Source organism: Sinocyclocheilus rhinocerous, unplaced genomic scaffold (genome assembly GCF_001515625.1).
Source record: "Sinocyclocheilus rhinocerous isolate Xijiao unplaced genomic scaffold, SAMN03320098_v1.1 scaffold397, whole genome shotgun sequence".
Lineage (NCBI taxonomy): Eukaryota > Metazoa > Chordata > Actinopteri > Cypriniformes > Cyprinidae > Sinocyclocheilus > Sinocyclocheilus rhinocerous.
The window spans coordinates 320,711-342,232 of NW_015663491.1; the positions used below are offsets into that span (position 1 = coordinate 320,711).

Genomic DNA, 21,522 nt, shown 5'->3' on the forward strand with positions numbered 1-21,522 from the left:
AAATTTTGACTACTGTATATGAAGTGTGTAGTTTATTTAGTCTATACATTAATACAAGTTCAACACAAATACAACACCTCAGAGACGAGTCCATACATGCATTTATTAGAAGGCCAACCCATTTTTTAAAAAGGAAACAAAAAATAGAAAATATTTCCAGTTAGCACTTACAATACAATATATCCTTGTATGACATTTATATTGATTCATTCTTTTTGACATCATCAAACCACAGGTGGTACAGCATGACATCATACAACAAATATAATCTGAGTTATTATTTAAAAAAACTAAGGTCCCCGCTTCCTCTTAAAGGGGTCATATGATGCGATTTCAAGTTTTCCTTTCTCTTTGGAGTGTTACAAACTGTTCGTGAATAGATAAGATCCCTAAAGTTGCAAAGACTAAAGTCTCAAACCCAAAGAGATATTCTTTATAAAAGTTAAGACTCATCCACGCCCTCCTAAAACGTCTCGTTTTCATAATCAGACATTTCATGCATTCATTTAAAAAAATAAAAAAATTAGGATAATCACCTCCAGGGTCTTAATAATTTGTTGAAATTGTCCACTGATTTTGATAAATTCAAACAAAAGACTTGCGCTGGCCTTATAGTCACAGTCAGACTTTCAACAACGAGAAGTGCTCAGTTAGTAACAAAACCTTCCATCATATTGGTCCTAATTCTTAACCAACTTCCAAAATTGGACCTCAGCTATAAATTATATCATATACCTAATTTCTCAGTAGCTGAACATCTGTGGTGCTGCGGCGGTCTGTTGTTGGGGAGGTCCTGTGACCTGCGGCTGAATCTGATGCCTTTGTTCTGGCAGTGGTTGTGGCTGTTCTGGGGGGGCCTGAGAGTCTGTCTGGGTTTCATCTATGGTGGCCGCATGAGCTCCGTCGGTCGGTGCGACGGGCCTCCAGGTTAGAGTGGGCTGCTCCAGCTGGTGGGAGATCGGGTTGACGAAGGTAGTGAGGTTGATGAAATGCGCAACCGATTGTGGAGCTGCGGCCCCCGTGGATCCCACCGCCTCTGACTGGAGATCCGCCGGCCGGTTGTGCAGCATTGCCGAACCGCTGACAGCATCAAATGTCACAGTGAGGATGGAGCTGTCCAGGGTGAGGGGGCGATCGCTTGGAGCGAGGTGGCCAACAGCGACGGGCTGCAGGTTGCTGAACTGTGCAGGAGTGGGTGTGGTGATGGGGGTCACGGTGATGTTGGTCAAACTGACCGAGCTGGAGGGGGCTGGAGGGGCGCTGGGGTCAGCCAGCACTACCACCTGTGTGTGTACATTGGACAGAGGAGATTATTCAATATAATCGAATGAAACAACACTTAAAATCAAAGTTGGATTAAAAGTTAAACAAAATATTTGACCATTAAAAAAAAAAAGATTTTATCACTCAGGAATTGATTTGGTCTAGGGAAACACTACATACATTGACCGATATTAGATATTTATGTATTAATGTAATAAATTGAATAAAATTTTAGTTTAATGACACTGTTAAATGTAATCTTTACTAAATCTCAAAATGAATATCCATTTTTTTTACCATATATTATTAAGTTATGATGCCTAAATTAACTTAAACAATTAAGTTTTGGTGTTTAATCTTTAACTTCTTTGGGCAAATAGAATTGTATTATCTGCCAATCATCAGTTTCAGCCATTACATGAAAATAATTATCTGTTTATCATCAGAATTTTCATATCGGTAATTGAATTGTGAAAAGAATCATGCTCAATATGACCAGGAATGTGCATTATGGAAGTGAATAGGGTTCATTTTTAAATTGATTAAATTAATTTAATAACACTGTTAAATGTAATCTCCAGCCAATCTTAAAATTAATATAAATTTTTCATACTGTACATTATGTTATGATACCCAAAAAATGGATTTTAGGGTTTAATTTTTAATTTACTTAGAAAAAATAATATAACATCTTATCTAGTTAAAGCTGCAGTCCGTAACTTTTGGCGCGTTAGCGGTTAATAAACAGAACTGCGTGCTTCTTGCAGAAGAACATTGTAGCCGGAGCTACTTTTCTCTGTTTATATCTGACGAATCATGCAGGTACTGGGCTACTCTGCAGCGGTACCAACCCAAACCAGTCTAAATTAGTCTGAATATAAACACTTATTATAGGTGTACCGTAGTGATTCAGGAAAAGCCAAAACACGGTTCGGAAAATGGATTCACGGTGTACTCGCTTATTATATAAATTATTGTAAATTTTGAACACAAATAAGATATGGACTGCAGCTTTAACTAAAATATGAATGAACTTATTTAGACACATAGTATAGATTTTTAATTGAATTGTGAAAAGAATCAGGCTCAATAAGACCAGCAATATGCATTAACAAAATAAACAGGGTTGATTTTTATTTCATGTTAACTTGGCAAAATGCTTGGAAATCATTTCTGATAGAACAAACCTGTTGAATGCTCTGCACAGCAGAGTTGGTTTCATCTCCCACAGTGGTGGAGAACTCAGTGGTTTTGCTGGTGAAGTCAGCGTACTCGTCTGAATCAGATAGCTCAGGCTCATGAGGCAGGTGTTTTGCCCTCTTCTTGGAGGGATTGGAGTTCCTGGAGACTTTTTCTGCAGTGAGAGAGCCTTTCTCCAGAGTCAGAGATGGCTGAACACCAGCGAGAATGACGAACAGAAACCAAATCAGGAAAAAACACATTCAAATGTCTCTCATGCAACTCTATCCTCCTTTAATTTTAATTCTTTGTCTATCATCACACAATACAGGCTGTTAAAAGACAAACCTGTGAAATGCTGATGGTGGAGGCGTCGACTGTTGAGGGTTCTTGAAGATCAAAGTCACCCAATCGTACTGTCACAATCTGCTGAGATCATATGAAACTTAGGTTTCCATAAGCTCAAAAATGTTAAAGATATGAGTGACAAAGTGAAATGAAAATGTCCTTTAAGTTCAGTGAGTATTTTGTCATTTCATAATCTTTTATTCATAATTATTTTAGTCTATTTTACTGACTAAAATAGTGTGTAAATTACAGTAAAAATAATAATATTGTGAAATATTATTACAATTTAAAAGAACTATTTTATGTTTGCATATTTTTTTGCTGCTTGATATTTTTTCTGGACACTGATAAACTACCATTCAAAAGTTTGGGGTAAGTAAGATTAAAAAAGACTTGTATTCAGCAAGGATGCATTAAATTGGTCAAAAGTGACAGTAAAGACAGACAGTTTTATTTTACTGACTAAGACAGCATGTCATTTATTCAATAAATACATTACTTATTTGATGAAAACATATAGATAGATATTTTAAAAATAAACATTTTGAAAAATGTATAGTTTATTTAATTTAAATGTGTAGAATTCACAAAAGAATGTATAAAATGTTTTAAATGTATAACAAGATTTATCAATACAAAATACATGAACGATGGTTGAATTATTTGATGCAAATTTTGTACATTTACGTTTATACATTTAGCAGACATTTTATCCAATGTGACTTACAAACATCACATTTTCCACGTTTCCTCTTCTATGTCACTGTTAGTGCATTGTTAATATCTTGTCATGAATTTTCTTTCTCATCATACATACCAGTGTTTTAATTCAAATAATTTAATAATCATCATTTTTATATCATCTTAATTATCATTGACAATATCAGAAAAACCTTTTTCAAAAAAATCATTTTATCACTAATGTCATTAACCTTCGAGGCGTGTAGTGTCTCACCTCGGGGTGTTTGCGGCGCATGTGGCGGTTCATGGAGGCGCGTGTGGAGACTTTGGTGCCACACAGGTGGCAGCTCTGAGCCTCTACTTTCTCATGGGTCAACTGCATGTGTTTCTGCAGCATATACTGCGTCACATACTTCTTGTCACAGACGGCGCAAGAAAACGTCTTTCCGACTACAAAAGAGAAACAGATGAGAGTAAATATCTGACTGTTTTTCTGTAACTATACCAAACTCTGTTATATTTCAGTGAACTGTACCTGTATGAATAAGCTTGTGCGTCTCCATTGTGTTTCTCTCACTAAACGTCTTCCCGCACAGTTCACACATGAAGTCCTTTGTGCCTGAAGGAATACATTATTATATTTTGAATCTTGTTTTGCAATATGTATCATATGTAACATTACAGTACATGTCTAGAATGTTGCTCACCCATGTGTCTTTTGTAATGCTTCAGCATGTTAACTTTCTGGGCAAATTTGCGGTTACACTCTTTGCATTCGTATTCTTTAATTCCCTTGTGCAGCTTCATATGATGCCGTAGAGCATGTTTTGTCTTCATGCCTGGAAAACACAGACAAATGTATGTACTCATCCCATAAATGTGTTGCTTTTGGAATCACTTATGGTTCAAATTAAACCACAGTGTCTCACATTATCATGCAAGATGTATTATGGGATAGAGAGGGATAAGTGTCCATACCTTTCCCACATTCTGCACACAGGAAGTCTCTGACGTTGTCATGGACTCTTAGATGTTCCTTTAGCATGTCTTTCCTGGCGAAAGACTTTCCACACTGATCACAGCAATGGCTCTTCACTCCTGCGGTGGCGAGTGGGTTTAGCATTTACTAAGCCTTGTATATCAAATTAATTACACTGCACTAATTTCTACCTGTGTAATATATTGGTAATTATAGACTATTATTATTATTATTATTTACTTTATTTATCCCTCATAAGGGAAATTTGTTTTGGGCAATACAGATAGACCACGTAACAAGATTCCTGCATTTGTAAGCAATCATGTCCTTATGTTTTTCACATTTGAGTTTAACAATCCTGTCGCCAAAGGAACAAAAAAATTCTTATAGCGTTTGTATCTGAACCTCTGAGTGCGGTAACGCCAACCAGATGGAAGTAGTTCAAATTCTGTGTAAAGCACATGACAAGGGTCCATTTTCCTTGCCTGCCTGAGAACAATTTTGCTAAAAGTAGATTGTAGAGGCGGATAAACCCCCATACCGACCACCTTCATTGCAGTATGCACCAAGCGGTTCACCTGAGATCCGTGACTGTCAGGTTACCAAACCAGGCCGCTATGCCATACAACAAAACAGACTCAATACAGGCATGATAAGACATTAACATAACCCTCTGTGTAACCCCAAAAAGTCTGAGCCTCCGTAAAAAGTAAATTTTTTGTTGCACCTTCCGACACAGATAATCTACATGCACCTCCCATGAAAGCTTGTCATCAATAAATAGACCCAGGTATTTGAACGAGATAACCTGTCTAATGGGCTCATTTTAAATCATAATAGGTGAATGGTTGCCCACCAACTTGGGGCCAAAAATCATTTCCTCCATTTTTCTAACATTGATTACAAGATTGTGTTCTTTACTCCATGTAACGAAGTTGGCAATCTCTGTGGCATAATGTTGAATGTCCTTATCCCTATACAGAAGACCAAGAATAGCAGTGTCATCTGAAAATGTAACAACAACATTCCCAGGATAGTGACTCCTGTACTCATTGGTGTACAGTGTAAATAACAATGGTGAACATCTTACTTCACCTCTATCCTGTAATGTCTCTTCGGCTTCCTTTACACATAAATTTGTTACTTTCTTTTTTCTCTTTTTTTATTGTTATTTATTTTTTTATTTTTTATATAGGTTATGTATTATGTTTGTGTTTGGTCTTAAAATGTAAAAAAAAAAAAAAAGTGTGTTAAAAATTTGTAATCTATTTTCTTGTTGTAATAATATTTGTTTTAATAAAATTTTGAACATAACAATGGTGAACATACACACCCCTGGGGAACTCCAATACTGATAGACCTACATTCAGAAAGAGTCCAATTCTAACTTGCTGTGTCCTACCCGTGAGAAATGAATGAAACCGAAGAACATTGTATGGATTAACAGCCATACTATTTAGTTTGGAGAGCATAAGGTGCTCACCTGTGTGGATGATTTTGTGCCTGTCCAGGTTGCCGATGCTGTTAAAAATACGTCCGCACATGTCACATGGATGAATAAATCTGCAAAGAAAAAAGTAGTGGAATTTAACTATGCTACAAAAAGAAACCTCATGAAGTTACCCTCAGTGTGTAAAAGCTGTGTCTTACTTCTGCACTGCAGGATCAGGCAGGTGGTCTCTGTGGATGACCAGGTGAGCATTGTAAGTGGCCTTCAGAGCAAAACGGCGGTTACACATGGTGCAGTTGTAACCTTTTTCCTTATGCATGTCCATTATGTGTTTCAAGTAGTCACGACCCTTGGCGAATGTCACCTGAGGAAGTTGATGAAAAGTGGGAGAAAGTTTATGAAATGTAAATAAATGTCGCCGATAGCCTCGTGGGCAGCGCGTCAACATGTAGCGCCATTGCGCTTCGGGCGTCCCGTGTTCGAGTCATGGCTCGTGGACCTTTCCCGATCCCATTCCCCCTCTCTCCCACTTCGCTTCCTGTCTCACTACTATCCTATCAATAAAAGGCAAAAACGCCAAAAAATAAATCTTTAAAAAAAAAGAAGGAAAAAAAAAAAGAAATGTAAATAAATGATTTTGCTAGGAATATAAAATTAAACAACATTATGAACATCGCACTGATTTTAATGTTCTTTTTATTTAGCCATTAAAAGTTTCAATTAAGTGATTTTACTATTCATTTGTGGCAATAGTACAAAAATGTTCATGGAAACCTATAGACGGTATTTTTTATACATTAATATGTTTATACATTTACACATTTCATAAATTATAATGTGGCAATATATGTCGGTAAATATGGCTGTTCATTTCTATTGTTTATTTAGTGGTGCATATCAATGAAAATGAATAAATAGCAAAACACACAATATTTTTATCTAGATTTTGACTGTTTTTCAATTCTTGCAATATACATTCACTTAATTTTTAAAAACTAATTAAATGTTGGTTACTCATAAAAAAAAAAAATTCAGAGCAAAAAAATATTAGACATTAATGTTAAAAAGGCTGGAAATTTTAAGATGTCACAATATTTAATGAATAATGTTTACCTGACATTTCTTGCAGCTGTATTTGTGATGTTCAGGATCGTTCTTCTCATCTTCCTCATCAGAGCTATCGTCACTCTCCTCCATAGAGATGCCAATCTTCTTAATGAAGTCCTCTCTCTCCTGCTCGTCCATTAAGGCGATGTCCTGAAAAAAATATGCGTTTTGGAACTCAATTATTGTACAACAACACAAATAAATCACTAATTTAAGCATGCAAATGCCCCTTAACAAAAATGCTTTTAATAGACAGTGGTGGATCCTATTTATTCAGCATTTCCTTCAGGCCGACTAGTCCTTCAGACAACTCACCAATTACTTGATAACGAAAAAAAAAAAGTTTAGCACACCACTATCCCTCACCTTAAAGTGTACATGAATGTGATCTCTCAGCACATCCACACGGAAGAATTTGCGTCCGCAGATCTCACAGGTGTATTTCTTGTCCCCATGGGTTAGTAAGTGTTTGTTCATGTTACTCCGACAGGAAAACACCTTGAATAAAAAGTTGTTTTTTAATTCCGTTTTGCACAGAACTGATCTCAACATATTTGGTGTCACTGATGTAGGAAAGCCACCTTTCCACAAATGGGGCACGCCGAAGGCTCCTTCCTGTATTTGCTTCCCTCCTCCCCATTCGCTTCAAGCTCCTCTCGTTTCATGTTCTTCGGGCCTGTGGAAAAGCAATGGGTGGTGGAAGCCATTAGTGCACACACAGAGGAAGTAACATAATGGTTGATGATCTCTGCTTAAAGCGAAGGGCAAAGAAAGTTAATGAGGCCTAGAAACAGAGAGCAGATGTGCAAGAACCATCTGTTCAATGGTTGTGCTTATTTACTGATTAGATCAACTTTAGACGTTACCTGCCATTTTTTAGATATTTTACATATGCATGGAGTCTTTGCTTGGCTTATTTGAAGAATTACATTTGAAGCAGCAATCTCAAAAACTTACCAACAACATGCCGCCTCTGGTGGTCTAGCATGACATCTTTGCGGTAGAACATCTTATTGCAGATTTCACATGCGTAGAGTTTCTCTCCATGTTTCTTTTTGTGCTTGGACAAATTACTGTTAGTGGAGAAAAACCTTGAGCATATTTCACACTGGAACGTTTTGTCATCTGCAATAAGAGGAGAACATATGAAACAGATGTTGTGCATGCTGTCAAATACATTTTTATTCATTTATACAATACATTCAGAAAACAGATTTCTAAAGTGTGTGAAACTCAAGTCACGAAGACTGAATTGTAAAATGATTAGGAACTGTTCATTTAATTAATTACATAATACCCTAATTAATTAGTCATATCTGTTTTTAATCAGTGAAGTAAAATCAACAGCCCTAAAAAAGTCAACTGACCAATAAGTCCCTAAATTAAATATTACATTTCATAAAATATAATAATAATAATAATTATTATTATTATTTTTATTTAATATTTGAACACAAATATGTATGAATGTATGAATATGTATGAAGTGTCATTAAAATGAAACTTCTTCTTTACCTGTCCTGCAGTTATGAAATCTTAAGGCATTTTCCACTCGGAAGGATTTCTCACAGGTTGAACATTTGTATCTATACTCTATGTCAGGCTAAGAAAACATACAAATACACAATACAAAAACACAGATTCGTATAAAATGAATGCATCTAGCCATCTTTAAGTACATTATTTTATTAAACCAGTAAATAAAACGTTATTGGTTAAAAATGTGCCATACCTCATTCTTGCTGTGTTTGTATGATATATGCTGTTTAAGACTCTCCTTTCGACTGAACATCTTGTCACACTCATCACACTTAAAACATTTATCGCCTGTAAATGAAGTAAACAGTTTAGATTACCAATGAAGCATATTACACGAAATGATTCAGCATATGGCACCTCTAATAACCTCAAATGGAGTGTGATAAGTCATTTCTCAGGATGATGGGAGAGTTACCGTGGGAACGGATGTGTCGGTTGAGGTTGCTGCTGTTCTGAAACACCTTACTGCAGAGGCAGCACTGGTAAACTCTTTTATGATCGCCTCCCTGCCGCAGAGATCGCTTCCTCATACCAGGTCTAACAGACAAATAGAATACAGAATCAATCAATGAAAAATGTGAAATTACACTATTGTTCAAAAGCTTGGGGTCAGTAAGATTTTTTTCATTTAATTAATTTTTTGTATTTATTTGATGAAAAATACAGGAAAAACATCAATAATGTGAAATATTATTACAAACTATTTTCTATTGTAATATGTTTTAAAATGTAACTTATTCCTGTGATGCAAAGTTAAATTTCAGCATCATTACTCCAGTCTTCAGCGTCACGTGATCCTACAGAAATCATTCTGATATGCTGATTTGGTGCTCAAGAAACATTTCTTATTATTATCAATGTTGAAAACAGTTGTGCTGCTTAATATATTTGTGGAAACTGTGATATTTTTTTCCAGGATTTTTAAAAGAATAGTAAGTTCAAAAGAACAGCATTTATTTGAAATAGAAATCTATAAATGTCTTTGCTGTCACTTTTGATCATTTTAATTAACCAAATTGCCTATCACAGCTATGCTGATGATACCCAGATTTACCTAGCCTTATCTCCAAATGACTACAGCCCCATTGACTCCCTCTGCCAATGCATTGATGAAATTAAATCCTTGCTGAATTTCTTTAAAAAAAGGAAATAACCCCAAATATAAACAGTAGGGTATGTGCTTTAAAACACAGAGGATGTGATATAAAGGAATTGTAAAGGGTGTCCTTACTTCCCAGTGGAGATGGGGGAGCGTGTCACCCGAGATGTTTTGAGTGGCGGGCCGTCTCCGGCAACCACCTCTTGGACATCCAGTACAGACAGGGGAACGTCAGGAGCCACAGTAGTGAGAGTCTGCTCACCGGACGTAGGAACAGAGGCTTCTACTAGATGGGAGGTGGAAAAATAAACCTCATTCAAACAATTTTTCAAGTGTTACTTTTCTGAAATATGCTACAATAACCTACTTTGTAAGTCATACCCCTAAAATTCCCACCTCACCTTGACTAGAATCAGCTGTTCCAATCAGTGCAGGTTTCTGTGTTTTTGTCCGTCGTGGCCTGCCTTGTTTTCTGGTTGGCTCTGGTGGGGTGGGGGCAATGTTGGCTGTGTTGTTTTGGGATACCGCCTCTGTAACCTGCTGGACAGATGGGTCTGTGGCAGGCGCGGGGGTTTGGCAAAGCAGCTGGTCCGGGACAGGAAGGGTCCCTGTTGGTGGCCCCTTTACCGGAGGGACTCCAGGTTTGTTGGACACCATTTCTGAAGACACAAAGGATGAATTACTTCATCCAACAGAGCTATACTTCACATTGTACAGACTTTAAAGCACACATACCTGGTGGAGGTGGAAGTACAGGCGGCCTAAGAATAGGCCGATCCATTTTTTTGGCATAAAAAGCTCCATACCAGACTCTAAGCTCTGTTCCGGGCAGGACATCCTGGGATGGAGCAAATGAGAGAACAATCAAAGTAAATGAGCATTTGAAGTTTAATAACACACCATAATAAACTAAGCTGTTTATTATTTATCTGTAACCGTCCTCACTATACAATCACAGTGCTATGAATGGCACAGAAGTGACAGAAGTGTGGCATCAATTCACCTGTGATGTATTGAAGTAAACATCATCATCTTGCTGGTATGCCGTCAGATTCTGGTGTTTATGGTCTGTGGCGGGCCGAACCAACATCATCCAGTTACAGTCGTCTTCATTGGATGTGTCAAAGCACACCACTGAGCCATCCTTTTGAAATATCTAAGATAAACAATAGAGAAAACATTAATCATAGGCCCATTTAGATAGGAGTGGCATATTGACGGTCTATTGTTTACCTTTAAAGGAAATGCCCCCTCAATTTGAAGGCTTGGAACCCTCTTGGCCTCAAACGGGCCAAATCGGGTCCTCTTAACCAGCCGACTAAGCACAAATACACTTTCTTTGCCCTCCTCAGCCGACCTGATCTCCAAGCTGTCTGGTAAAGACGACCTGGAACATGGACAATGATGATGTTAAAATTTAAAATTAAATGATATTAAAATTAAAGGTTAATATATATAATATTAAGTTAATTTATAATATATATCTCTATATATAATATATATCTATATAAAATGAAAAAAAAAACTTTTACTCAGCAGGGAAGCATTAAATTGACCAAAAGTGACAATAAAAACTTATATACTGTTACAAAAATATTCTGTTTTAAATAAATACTGTTCCTTTCAATTTTTTTCCTGAAAAAAAAAAAAAAAGTTTCATGGTTCCCACAAAAATATTAAGCAACACAACTTTTTAACATCGATGATATTGAGAAATGTTTTTTGATCACCAAATTAGAATATTAGAATGATTTCTAAAGGATCATGTGACACTGAAGACTGGAGTAATGGCTGCTGAAAATGTAGCTTTAAATTTATAGGAATAAATTACATTTTAAAAAACAGAAAACAGTTATTTTAAATGTTAATAATATTTCACAATATTACTTTTTAAAACTGACTTTATATACTGTATTTGTCATAATAAAACACTGGTAATAAACACAAGACAGAGTGAATATCTGGCACGTATGGTCATCTAATTGCGGTCAGTGCGCTCAAGGAGTGCCAAGACCCTCTCTGAAGGTATCTGGCCAAAAGCCACTCATGTCCGCTCACCGTGCCCGACTCAGAACAAATGAGTCCTTCACCGTGACGACAGGCCCCAGCTCAGGACACTCAGAGTCATGGTACTGCCTGCAGTCCTCACACCCTGCAGGAAGAACAGTCACATGCACATATTACGCCATGTTCTTTAATAAAACAAGGACACCGCAAAAAAAGCTTGACAGTGGCAATGAGGATATAATATTATCATTCTTTTGCTTGGTTGGAACAGCAGCTACGCTAATTTCGTCTCTATTTGCTTCTCTGTTCCTGCCATGGGACTTGCATCCCGAGGCAACTAGGAATTACACAAGCTTCAGTCTGGATCCAACCCTTACGAAGATCTGAGGTGACCGAACACCTGAGAAGAGATGATGCCAACCCCTCAGAAGACCTCAGATGATGCTAACCCTGGAACAACATAAAACTACCAAATTTTGCTTAATCGCAACGTTTAATCATTGCTGTTAATCGTGTTCGCCGTCTGTTTGATAACCTGTAATTTGTAACTAACTGCATGATTCTTACTGTACATTTCTGCCATAGTCACCACTAATAACCTACTCCTAAATATAATGTAGAAACTTACAATTTTCTATAAAGCTGCTTTGCAACGATTTGTATCGTGAAAAGCGCTATACAAATAAACTTGAATTGAATTGAATATTGCACTATTACAATAATGTTGCATGCATATTCATAAACACATGTGAGATTATAGTTGCATACTTACAAATAAACTCATCTGGTGTCTGCTCTGCCATTCTGACACCCTAGAGATGATGCATAAAATATGTACATTAGTTTTAACTCCTGTGACCATTTTATCATTTTGTGGCATGGTGTCCTTATGAAAATTTTGCTAATTACAGAATAACATTTAAATTTTTTTTGTATTAATTACCCATTAAATGTAGATTAGTACAGTAATTACATTACTGTAAAACATTACATATTGAAATAATACAGACTTGCATTCATGTTGACTTGACACATTTTTTTAAAATGTGAAACCATTTTCTACAAAAATTAGGATTTACTGTCTCACGACTTTAAAAAATACCTGGTAGTGTAACCATTCAGTAATGACTAAATATGTAATAATAAAAGACTGTGTCAAACAACTTATGCTAACATTTATTGTTAAAGAAACAAGACTTTTAAAACAGTTTTACCATTGCACAACATAAACATTTTTACTTTAAGTATTAAAATGACACCACATAAGGTTTATTGAAGTCATTTTTGGTATGAACTGGATTCTCAATGTATCTTTGAATATAACTTCATAAATATGGACTAATATGCACGTCTAGTAAGAATAAAGAGAAGATTATATCATCAGTATACGTTATAAAATTGTAAGTCCTTAAGGTCTTAGTGCAAACATACTGTGATAACACATAAATGCATTTTCCCATTATAACTTTGTATTCATTGCATTGCTGTCAGTCAGCAGAGCCCATTACACAGTACAACAGATTTTGTTGATGCTCCCAAGATCAACAATCGTAACAAATGACGCTCTTTATCAACGCAGAACAGGGAGCAGTCCGCGCATGAAACGCCTGTAAGCAGCCAGGGAAAGACTACAATACGGACAGAATCCGTGATTTGGGAAGCTTTCAAACTGTAGCCGGGTTTTAACTCCGATCTCAGGCTGCGCTCGCTCTCTTTCAGCAATGCAAATGTAACAAAGAACAATCGGCATGGCGGATGGAATGGAGACGCAGCGCTCGTCTGGAGCCAGAGCGTTTGAAAGCGCAAAGCTCGAGAAACTGGCTCCGCTAACACTTTTCATGGCTACTTCACCTGTGAATGAGGAGCAGTTGGGCATTTCGTTCAATGCGTTTGAATATAAATGCCTCACAAGTTTAGCATAAAGTCATTACCTGTTCCCCAAACGTCTACACATTTAGTGAATCCTGACTCCGGGTTCCAATCCGCTCCAGAAACCGCGCAGGACCGGAAATAAGACCCACGAAGGGTATTATGGGAAGTGTATTTTTTCCACAAACACCGTACCCTGTGAGATTTTTAGTAAATATTTCAGCCGATTAATTCGATTATGCAAATGCTTTCATGCAAATATAAAACGTCTTAATTTAGAAAGCCAAAAAACTGTAAAAAGCTATCACAGGAATGCTCAGTCAGTGTTTATTGCTCAAACTATTAAAGATATACACAATTCCGGCAAAGCGCAGGCTGACATTCATTATGTACAGACATCAAAGTCTTTGTCACTTTCTCATAATAGAGTTGTTCAGTCATGGGGTCAGTTTGTAGGCTGACTGGGAAGGTAATTATTGGGTTTGAAGAGTGCTTCATAAACTAACATCCTTGTGGTAGTTGTAGTTCTTATTTAGCAACACACTAGCCATGTATGTTTTTAAAACGCACAGCACAGTAGTATGTCAGTCTGTATTTTATGTTATAAAACAAAACTATTTCCTTTAAGTAATGACAGACTTTATTTTACTCATAAATCACAAACCACCATTCTTAAAAGCTGATAAGAGAATTCTAGAGGCTTTTAAGACTTCAAACTGAACAGCTCGGTAAGTTCTTTCTTCACAGGCCATACATATAATAAGTAAGTAATAATTAAAATATTATTAAAAAATAATAAGTATTGCTTTTTATTTCTCCTCTTTCCTACTACTTGCTTCACTTCTGTTTCAGTTTTTATAACCATTTCTTACTATGTGTAAGTAAGTTGTTGTTGTTTTAGCATGCATGTTTGGCAGTGTTATTTTTTAGGATTACTGATAAACTACTGTCGTTTGATATGTATTATTTGTATTTGTTATTTATTTTAATTTGAGTTAAATAATGCACTGGATAGCTGGCCAATCAGAGTACACCTCGCTTTCACAATATGGTGAGCTTTGTAAAAATCTACGTGTTTCAGAAAGGCGGGGCATAGAGGAGAAACAATAATGTACAGTATGTGGAAAATAATGTGTTTTTTGAACCTTAAACCGCATAAACACATTTCATTACACCAAATACACAAAATAATGTTATTTTTAGCAACATCATATGACCCCTTTAATATTGCAGGTAAATGTGTTTTGGCGAGCATACAAATATAACTCACAACAACAATTTCTAAGGTCCTTCTGGTTAAGGAGGCCAACAAGAATTCAAGAGAAAGCACAGAGGAGTTCAGTTAATGAGAGGAGTTCTTTAATGCACATGGATATATTATGATGATATGCATATACAGAGGATTGATGTGTTAGATTTCATTTAATGACTGGATCACCTCTGGCCGGCCAATCAAGCATGACAAAAATAAAATCTTCATGTGCCTCCTTCCATTTCACTGGAAAATACCGCTTTCATTTTGTGACAGCCAGGATGTACATAGCAACACACAACATAGACAAAAGTGAAAAAAACAAAAAACACAGAACAGTAGTACTCCCAAAATACATATTTAACAGCCAGACTGCTGAGGTTTCTTTCTGGCAACATTCAGTATGGACAGGCATTCAGGTTTCTTCTACATATGCAGTTTGAGGTCAAGTAAATGTCAAGCGGAGCCTGTTATTGAATCTCCCATAATACAAATCCACTGCAGTTCTCCACACAGCCTCAACAGATGAGGTCCAAAATACAAACTTGTTATCATTCACAGCCATTTCAGCTGGCTTAAGAGTACAGGTAAAAGAAGACTGCACACTTGGGAAAATCTCATAAATCATGAACGTATTGATTAGCAAAAATTCTCATGCATTCTGGTCTTTCTCTATGGGAAAATGCCCTTGCTTAGTGTTAAAAACCTTTGGTACAATTCACACACATTTTTTTTTTTTTTATGTGAGGCATGATGGAATAACTGTGGAAAAAAGTGAACAATCAAACATGCTTACACATAATTACACTGAATAATGTGTACTTAAAAGGATAATATTTAAAATAAAATAACCTTTTATTGATATTTTCCCATTTCTGTTTGAATATTTAGAAATTAAAAGATGAATAAAAAACCAAACCTGTTTTAAAAACGAACATATCAGTGCCAAACCAGAACATTTTAAATGTTACGCTCCGTTTGAAAATGTTTCGCTGAACAATAAAACTCACTATTCCCAGAGTCAAATTTGGTGAAACTGTAGATTTTTCTCCCTAACAAAATGAAAACTCCCATATTCATTTCACATCAAAAACAGAGGTCTTTCACATAATTTTTAATAAACTAATTCAGAGCATCTTCACCACCAAACCTCACAGAATTCACTGCACATCCCTGCAAATGCATTTGGAATGAGTTCTGAGCATATAAACAAGTGCAAATCAAAATCGATGGTATTCCCTTGTCTGATATTCCAGGATCCATCAGGTCGCCAGAGGGTTTCCAGAAGGTTAAAGCTCAGGTAGATAGCAAGAAAGAGTTGTCCTCAAATCCCGCTTTGGTTAGAAGGCCACAAACGCAGAATATCTTATGCATGACGATCAATATTTGCATAAGGTTAAATGACACGGAGTCATTTGGAGCGACGAAGAGAGCGAGTGCTCATTTCAATGCTGTTTTGTAAACTTTCTTGCATAAACGCGCACAAATTTCAAAGATGAAGGTGAATGGCGTCGACGGAGGGAAAAGTGCCCATGACATTCCTCCACATGGATGGAGAGATAAATCTAGCGCCAGGCAGACGGTCTTCGTGGAGCAGAACCAAGCTGAGAGGTCTGAATAATGGAATAGGTTTTCAGGGAATCTGGATCATGGTGTTAATATTGGAGTTGATGAGAGTGATTGTTGCTATGCAGAGGTTTTGGCAAATATGGCCCAGAAACAAGCAACGACTTGCATAAAAGTTATGAGAATGAATGTGAAAAGGAGGATGTTAGAAAGATTAAGAGGTGCAAAAGCTATTAGCTTTGATGAAGGCGACGGAGTGGGCAGCTCATGTGGGCGGTTCTCTCACTGTGCCGTTGGTTTTGCTCTTGCTCCTGGGCAGAAGCTTGCGGTTAATGATGCGCCTGAAGGTGGCCGTCCTCTTTTCCCTGTCGCCCATCATGGCCGCCTCGGGATGCTCCAAGTACTGCAGGTCATTGTGGGACTGGCTCATCCCCGGCTCCTTTCGCTGATGTCGCCGTCTGAAGAATAGCTTGGCACTCTTGTACAGGAAGCTGCCTACAGGGGGCGCCAAACAGAGATGAAAACAATCAGACAAGTTCCCCAACACACAGTACTTCACTGAGCCAACCTGGAGGTCAAACTCCACACTCAGATCAACTGAGAAATTAGGAATCAAATAATCTTTCGATTTTGTTGACCTCCATGAAGACACAGTGGATGTGCAGGAATTCTGACGTAATCTGTTCTGTTACACTGTGGAAGCTTCTGTCACGAAAACAAATTCCTCGTATGTGTAAACATACCTGGCAATAAAGCTCATTCTGATTCTGATCTGAATATGCTTGTATCAGTGTGTCTTTTTCAGCTCTGAAAGATGCTACTACAATACACTGGTGGCATCAAATGTAAATTAGCTGAAAGAACACAAGCACACTACTAAAATAAAGTATGCAAACGTATTCGAAAGTGCTTGGTTTTAGAATTAAAGCAGTATAAACCATTCCACACCAGCTTAGAAGTTTCTGGATTTTTAAAGCTGTTTGGGCAAGTTATCAGCCAAGCATCTCAATGGGCCAACAATAAAAAGGTTCAACAGCACAAAACTAAAAGGGATGCCTCCAAAGATTTGAGATGCTAAATGGCATGTCAAATCTTTCTCCATGTCCAAAAGTCAAGTCTGAAACCACATGTTATTTAAATACAGGATAATAACTTTTATTACTAAGCTTATTATTGTGATGGAAGTGTGAATAAAATGCTGGAGCATGGACTGGTTTTTTACTAAAGGGTTTGTTAACCATTTCACAGGGAAGTCTACATACTTTTACTATTATAGACTTCTCAAGAGGTCACTTACTCTTCCAGCAATAAAGTCTGGTTAGCACAGGTTTCCACTTTAAGATGGCAAAGAAAGAAAAAAACACAGTGATAAGGGAGAGGTACAGAGGACAAAAAAAGAAAGTGGATGTCATCAAATGTCAGAAGTACAGACAGAAAGACATTAGACAGTGCTGTAATGTTCATATTAGACACAAACAAAGGTAAGGCAGAATTTTGTAACTCTGTGTTAGTTGTGGCACCCCAATAATAGACTTAATTTTGATAATTTAGATTATCACTAAGAAATCCTTCACTCTTGTCTCAAAGGTTGTTCACAAAGCATCTCAAGTGACAGAATAAACAACTACTTTTCATATGAAGTTTGTAGAAATTAGCATTAAATTGACAAAAAGTGACAATAAAGACACTTTCATGCTGTTTTTTTTCACTGAATGTATCACAATTTCCACAAAAATATTATGTTGCACAAAATATTGATAATAATAAATGTTTCTCTAACACTATATCAGCATATTAGAATGATTTCTGAAGGATCATGTGAAACTGAAGACTGTAGTAACGGCAAAACTGAATTTGTAGCAGCCATCACATATTGTATTTTTGATCAAACAAATGCAGCCTTGGTGAACATAAGAAGTGTTTTTCCAAAATTCGTAATCCAAAATGTTTGAACGGCAATGTTAATGCAGACCATTGACCTTGTTTTTCACATGAAGTCCTGTGATCACATTTATAACTCCAGTAAAACGCTTTATGTAGTTTGAAGATGTAAAGAGGTTAAATACAAACTCATAACCTTGCTCAGCATAATCTAAATGTTGTTGATGTTCATTCACAGAAAGCTCAAAGTTCATCCCTCACCTTTTCCTTTTTTGGAACCCGTTTCAGAGATACAGAGAGATGTTTTATCCGCATCTGGGTCCTCTCCAGCCTGACTCTCCCAGTCCTCCACGTGGTCTGTGCCATTCGCACCCACCAGAGATTCTGTGGGTTCAAGAACGCTGGGTTCTACCACTGTTTCTGAGGGTAATGCTTCGCTGCTGGTGCCCTCAGATGCTCCGGACATTGAAGCGTCCATCGCAGCTGCGTATCCTGCCATCAGAGCCATCTCCTCATCCTGTGTCAGAGGGGCCTAGAGAGGAGGTTAATAGTAAAGCCTTAATTAGAAACTGACAATTGAAGAACTTGTTTTATGATGTAACATTGTGATTATGACAGGTACCTCTAACTACCTGTAGATACAACATAAATGAATTCTGTTTGAGACAGATATCGGTTTGATAATTTTGTATGAATAAATTAAAAATGCCAAACTACAAACATTATTTTAAGCCTTAGGAAATGCTTGCTGATTTTTATTTTTGTGTGAATTCTTGGGTTGACAATCTTGACTAAGGTTTTGAAGGTTTCACATTCTGAAAGAAAAAAATTAACTGTCTAAAACCAAAAAGCTGTTAATTTTGTACATTTTGTATAAATAAATCAAAAACAGTTGTTGTAAATTCTACAAGTGACAATGGGCATCACAACATTATAATTTAAAATAAATCATGCAGCATTCATATCTAAAAAGATTGGAAGTTGTCCCAAAAATTAAGTCTTGCAAATTTTTTTTATTTTGTGTGAATCCTTGGCTTGATAATCTTAACCAAAGTTTTGAAGTTTTCCAATTTTTAAAGAAAAAAAAAAACAGCCCTCTGACACAAACAAGCTGATTAAAATGTTGCACTATTTTGTATAAATAAATGAAAATTCGTTTTTTTAAATGATACAAGTGAATGAATAAGTGAATGAATATAATAACTGAATATTTACCAATTATATCATTTAACAACTGTTATTAGTGTTTTAAAATTAACTAAGTAAAAGTAATCTAAATGTAAAAATGAGCGAAGTAAGCACACACTATTAAATATACAATAACGGATATTGTACCAATATATTGTACATGCCAACTAAATATGCATATGTGGTTTACAGAGTTGTCTTTTTCTCTACCTTGGCCACTCCTGAGATGATGATGGTGCTCTTTTTGACAGGTGATTTGAGCTTTTGTTTTGCCGACTCATGGAGCTGTCTGATGGCAGCTTCGGCTACAGGGTCGGTCCCGTTTAACATCAATAACTCTGTGCAGGAAAACGAGTGAAAAAGAGTTTTAAAAATGCTGAATGTAACCATTACTAATGTGGCATTTTGAATGTACACTTGCTCCAGGACTGCTGATGAGCACTTGCGGTATAGAAAGTGGAAATAAAGGAAATGCATTTAGCCATTTATGCCAACAAGCTTTACTGGAAATCCCACCTGTATCTGACGATGACAGGGCTTTGCTAACTTTGGCTCTGAGTAGTGACGTCTGCTCAGACACCCTTCTCTCTGCCAGCTTGTTTTTAGAAGGCGATTTGGATTCTGTAAGAGGGAGTTTTAAACCAAACATGAAAATCATATTGGAGATTTTGATATTGTGGTTTAGGAGATGACATGACAACTGTAGCATCTTCATATTAAAGTTGGATTTCAAATACCCAAATAACTTTCAGATTGCATTCTCAAAATCTACAACTGAATCAACGGCCAAAGGAAGGTACCAGGTGCTAAAGGTCGTCCTGGCTTGCTCCTCACGGCAGTGACAGTGGTAACAACGGTGCCACAGGGCATCACAGTGCGGTCCATCTCCACTTTTTTAGTAGGGGCCGGTGTGGGCATCTGCCAGCTACGCACCTCGCTGGGCTCCAGGTAGGTGAACTACACAGAAGTTCATTTAGGTTGGTAAACAAATATTCAAATAGCATATATAATTTGCCAATGGCTTATATACAGGTCTTTCTGTATATTAAGCTAGGACATGGCAATTTAACAAAAAATTAAGCTACTGTACACATGAACTACATTACGAAATGCAAATGCAATTAAAATACATAAAGCATCTAATTTCTAATGAGATATCTATGAGAATTAATTCTGAAATGTGATAAACATCTAGTTACCTCAGTAGTTAGTGATCCGGTCACTTGATCTTTGGTCATGAGTGAAAACGTCTGTTGACCTTTGGGGTGTTTCTTCACTAGATCAAAAGGCACAGATACCTGCCCTAACAAACCATCTGGGAGGAAAACAGAGAGTGATGCCTGATCAAATCAAAGTAATGTACATTATTTGATCAATGTGTTTGCAAAGGCAGGCAAAAGTGACACCAAGCACACAAACACATTTCACACAAGCTGTTATGAAATCAGGGTGAAAGGCCAATGACATGAAGTAATATAGGCTGTCACGTGTCTGTTAGAAGAGTTCAAGTCAAGATATTATCACAGTATGATTCTATTAGCTCAATAAATCTACCACTTGTACAGCATTTTTGAGGCTATTTCATTATTTAGAGAAACAGATGACCGAAAGTAGATTAAAATTCACAGTTGACCTTCAAACTTTTGCAGACCCAGATTAATGGATATCACTTTTCTGTTTTTATGCCGTTAAGCTGGTTTATTTTCGGTCATGTGGACTTACTCTCCAGAGGTCTGCCGTTATCCACAACCTGGATGTTCAGCTCTTTTGACCGGCCGCTAAGCTCACTGCAAAAACAGACAAAGACAAGAGATAAAATAAATCATGCAGCATTTCATTTTAAAAGATTAGATGATGCCCCAAAACTGTCAAACTACAAACATTTTATTGTTTAAATCTTAGGAAATGCTGGCTGATTTTATATTTTGTGATTTCTTGAGTTGACAATCTTGATCATGGTTTTGAAATAAACTGCATATAAAATGCTAAAAAATATTAAATATAAAAATTTTAAACACATACAAATAAATAATAATAAAAAATGCATAAATAATATAAATGTGTGTGTTTGTATATATATATATATATATATATATATATGTGTGTGTATGTGT

The 21,522-nt window shown here is 36.6% G+C and overlaps 2 protein-coding genes across 4 annotated transcripts in view; both read right to left on the reverse strand.

Moving 5' to 3' along the window:
• Positions 1 to 545: 545 nt before the first annotated feature.
• LOC107728867 (PR domain zinc finger protein 15-like) lies at positions 546 to 13,649 on the reverse strand. Its single transcript, XM_016539164.1, has 24 exons — positions 13,584 to 13,649; positions 12,425 to 12,464; positions 11,704 to 11,797; positions 10,879 to 11,032; positions 10,649 to 10,801; positions 10,381 to 10,483; positions 10,047 to 10,304; positions 9,778 to 9,931; positions 8,962 to 9,083; positions 8,740 to 8,834; positions 8,523 to 8,610; positions 7,965 to 8,132; positions 7,589 to 7,683; positions 7,374 to 7,505; positions 7,014 to 7,157; positions 6,101 to 6,264; positions 5,934 to 6,013; positions 4,450 to 4,569; positions 4,179 to 4,310; positions 4,007 to 4,090; positions 3,746 to 3,921; positions 2,791 to 2,868; positions 2,451 to 2,654; positions 546 to 1,283 (listed from the first exon to the last, which is right to left on the reverse strand). The coding sequence occupies exons 2-24, from the start codon at positions 12,453 to 12,455 to the stop codon at positions 744 to 746; spliced, it is 3,369 nt and encodes a 1,122-aa protein (XP_016394650.1). The 5' UTR covers positions 12,456 to 12,464; positions 13,584 to 13,649; the 3' UTR covers positions 546 to 743.
• A 1,212-nt stretch (positions 13,650 to 14,861) lies between these two features.
• The window catches only part of LOC107728869 (C2 domain-containing protein 2-like), a 13,614-nt gene continuing 6,953 nt past the window's right edge, over positions 14,862 to 21,522 (reverse strand). For 2 of the 3 annotated variants that reach the window (XM_016539167.1, XM_016539166.1), the window contains exons 8-14: positions 21,131 to 21,195; positions 20,608 to 20,723; positions 20,209 to 20,365; positions 19,925 to 20,029; positions 19,619 to 19,746; positions 18,482 to 18,752; positions 14,862 to 16,834 (exon numbers count right to left, since the gene is read on the reverse strand). In XM_016539167.1, coding sequence (XP_016394653.1) covers positions 16,605 to 16,834; positions 18,482 to 18,752; positions 19,619 to 19,746; positions 19,925 to 20,029; positions 20,209 to 20,365; positions 20,608 to 20,723; positions 21,131 to 21,195 — 1,072 coding nt within the window. In that variant the 3' untranslated portion in view covers positions 14,862 to 16,604. Of the gene's footprint in view, positions 16,835 to 17,636; positions 17,674 to 18,481; positions 18,753 to 19,618; positions 19,747 to 19,924; positions 20,030 to 20,208; positions 20,366 to 20,607; positions 20,724 to 21,130; positions 21,196 to 21,522 lie in introns of all 3 variants that reach the window. The other variant, XM_016539168.1, reaches the window with a different exon arrangement.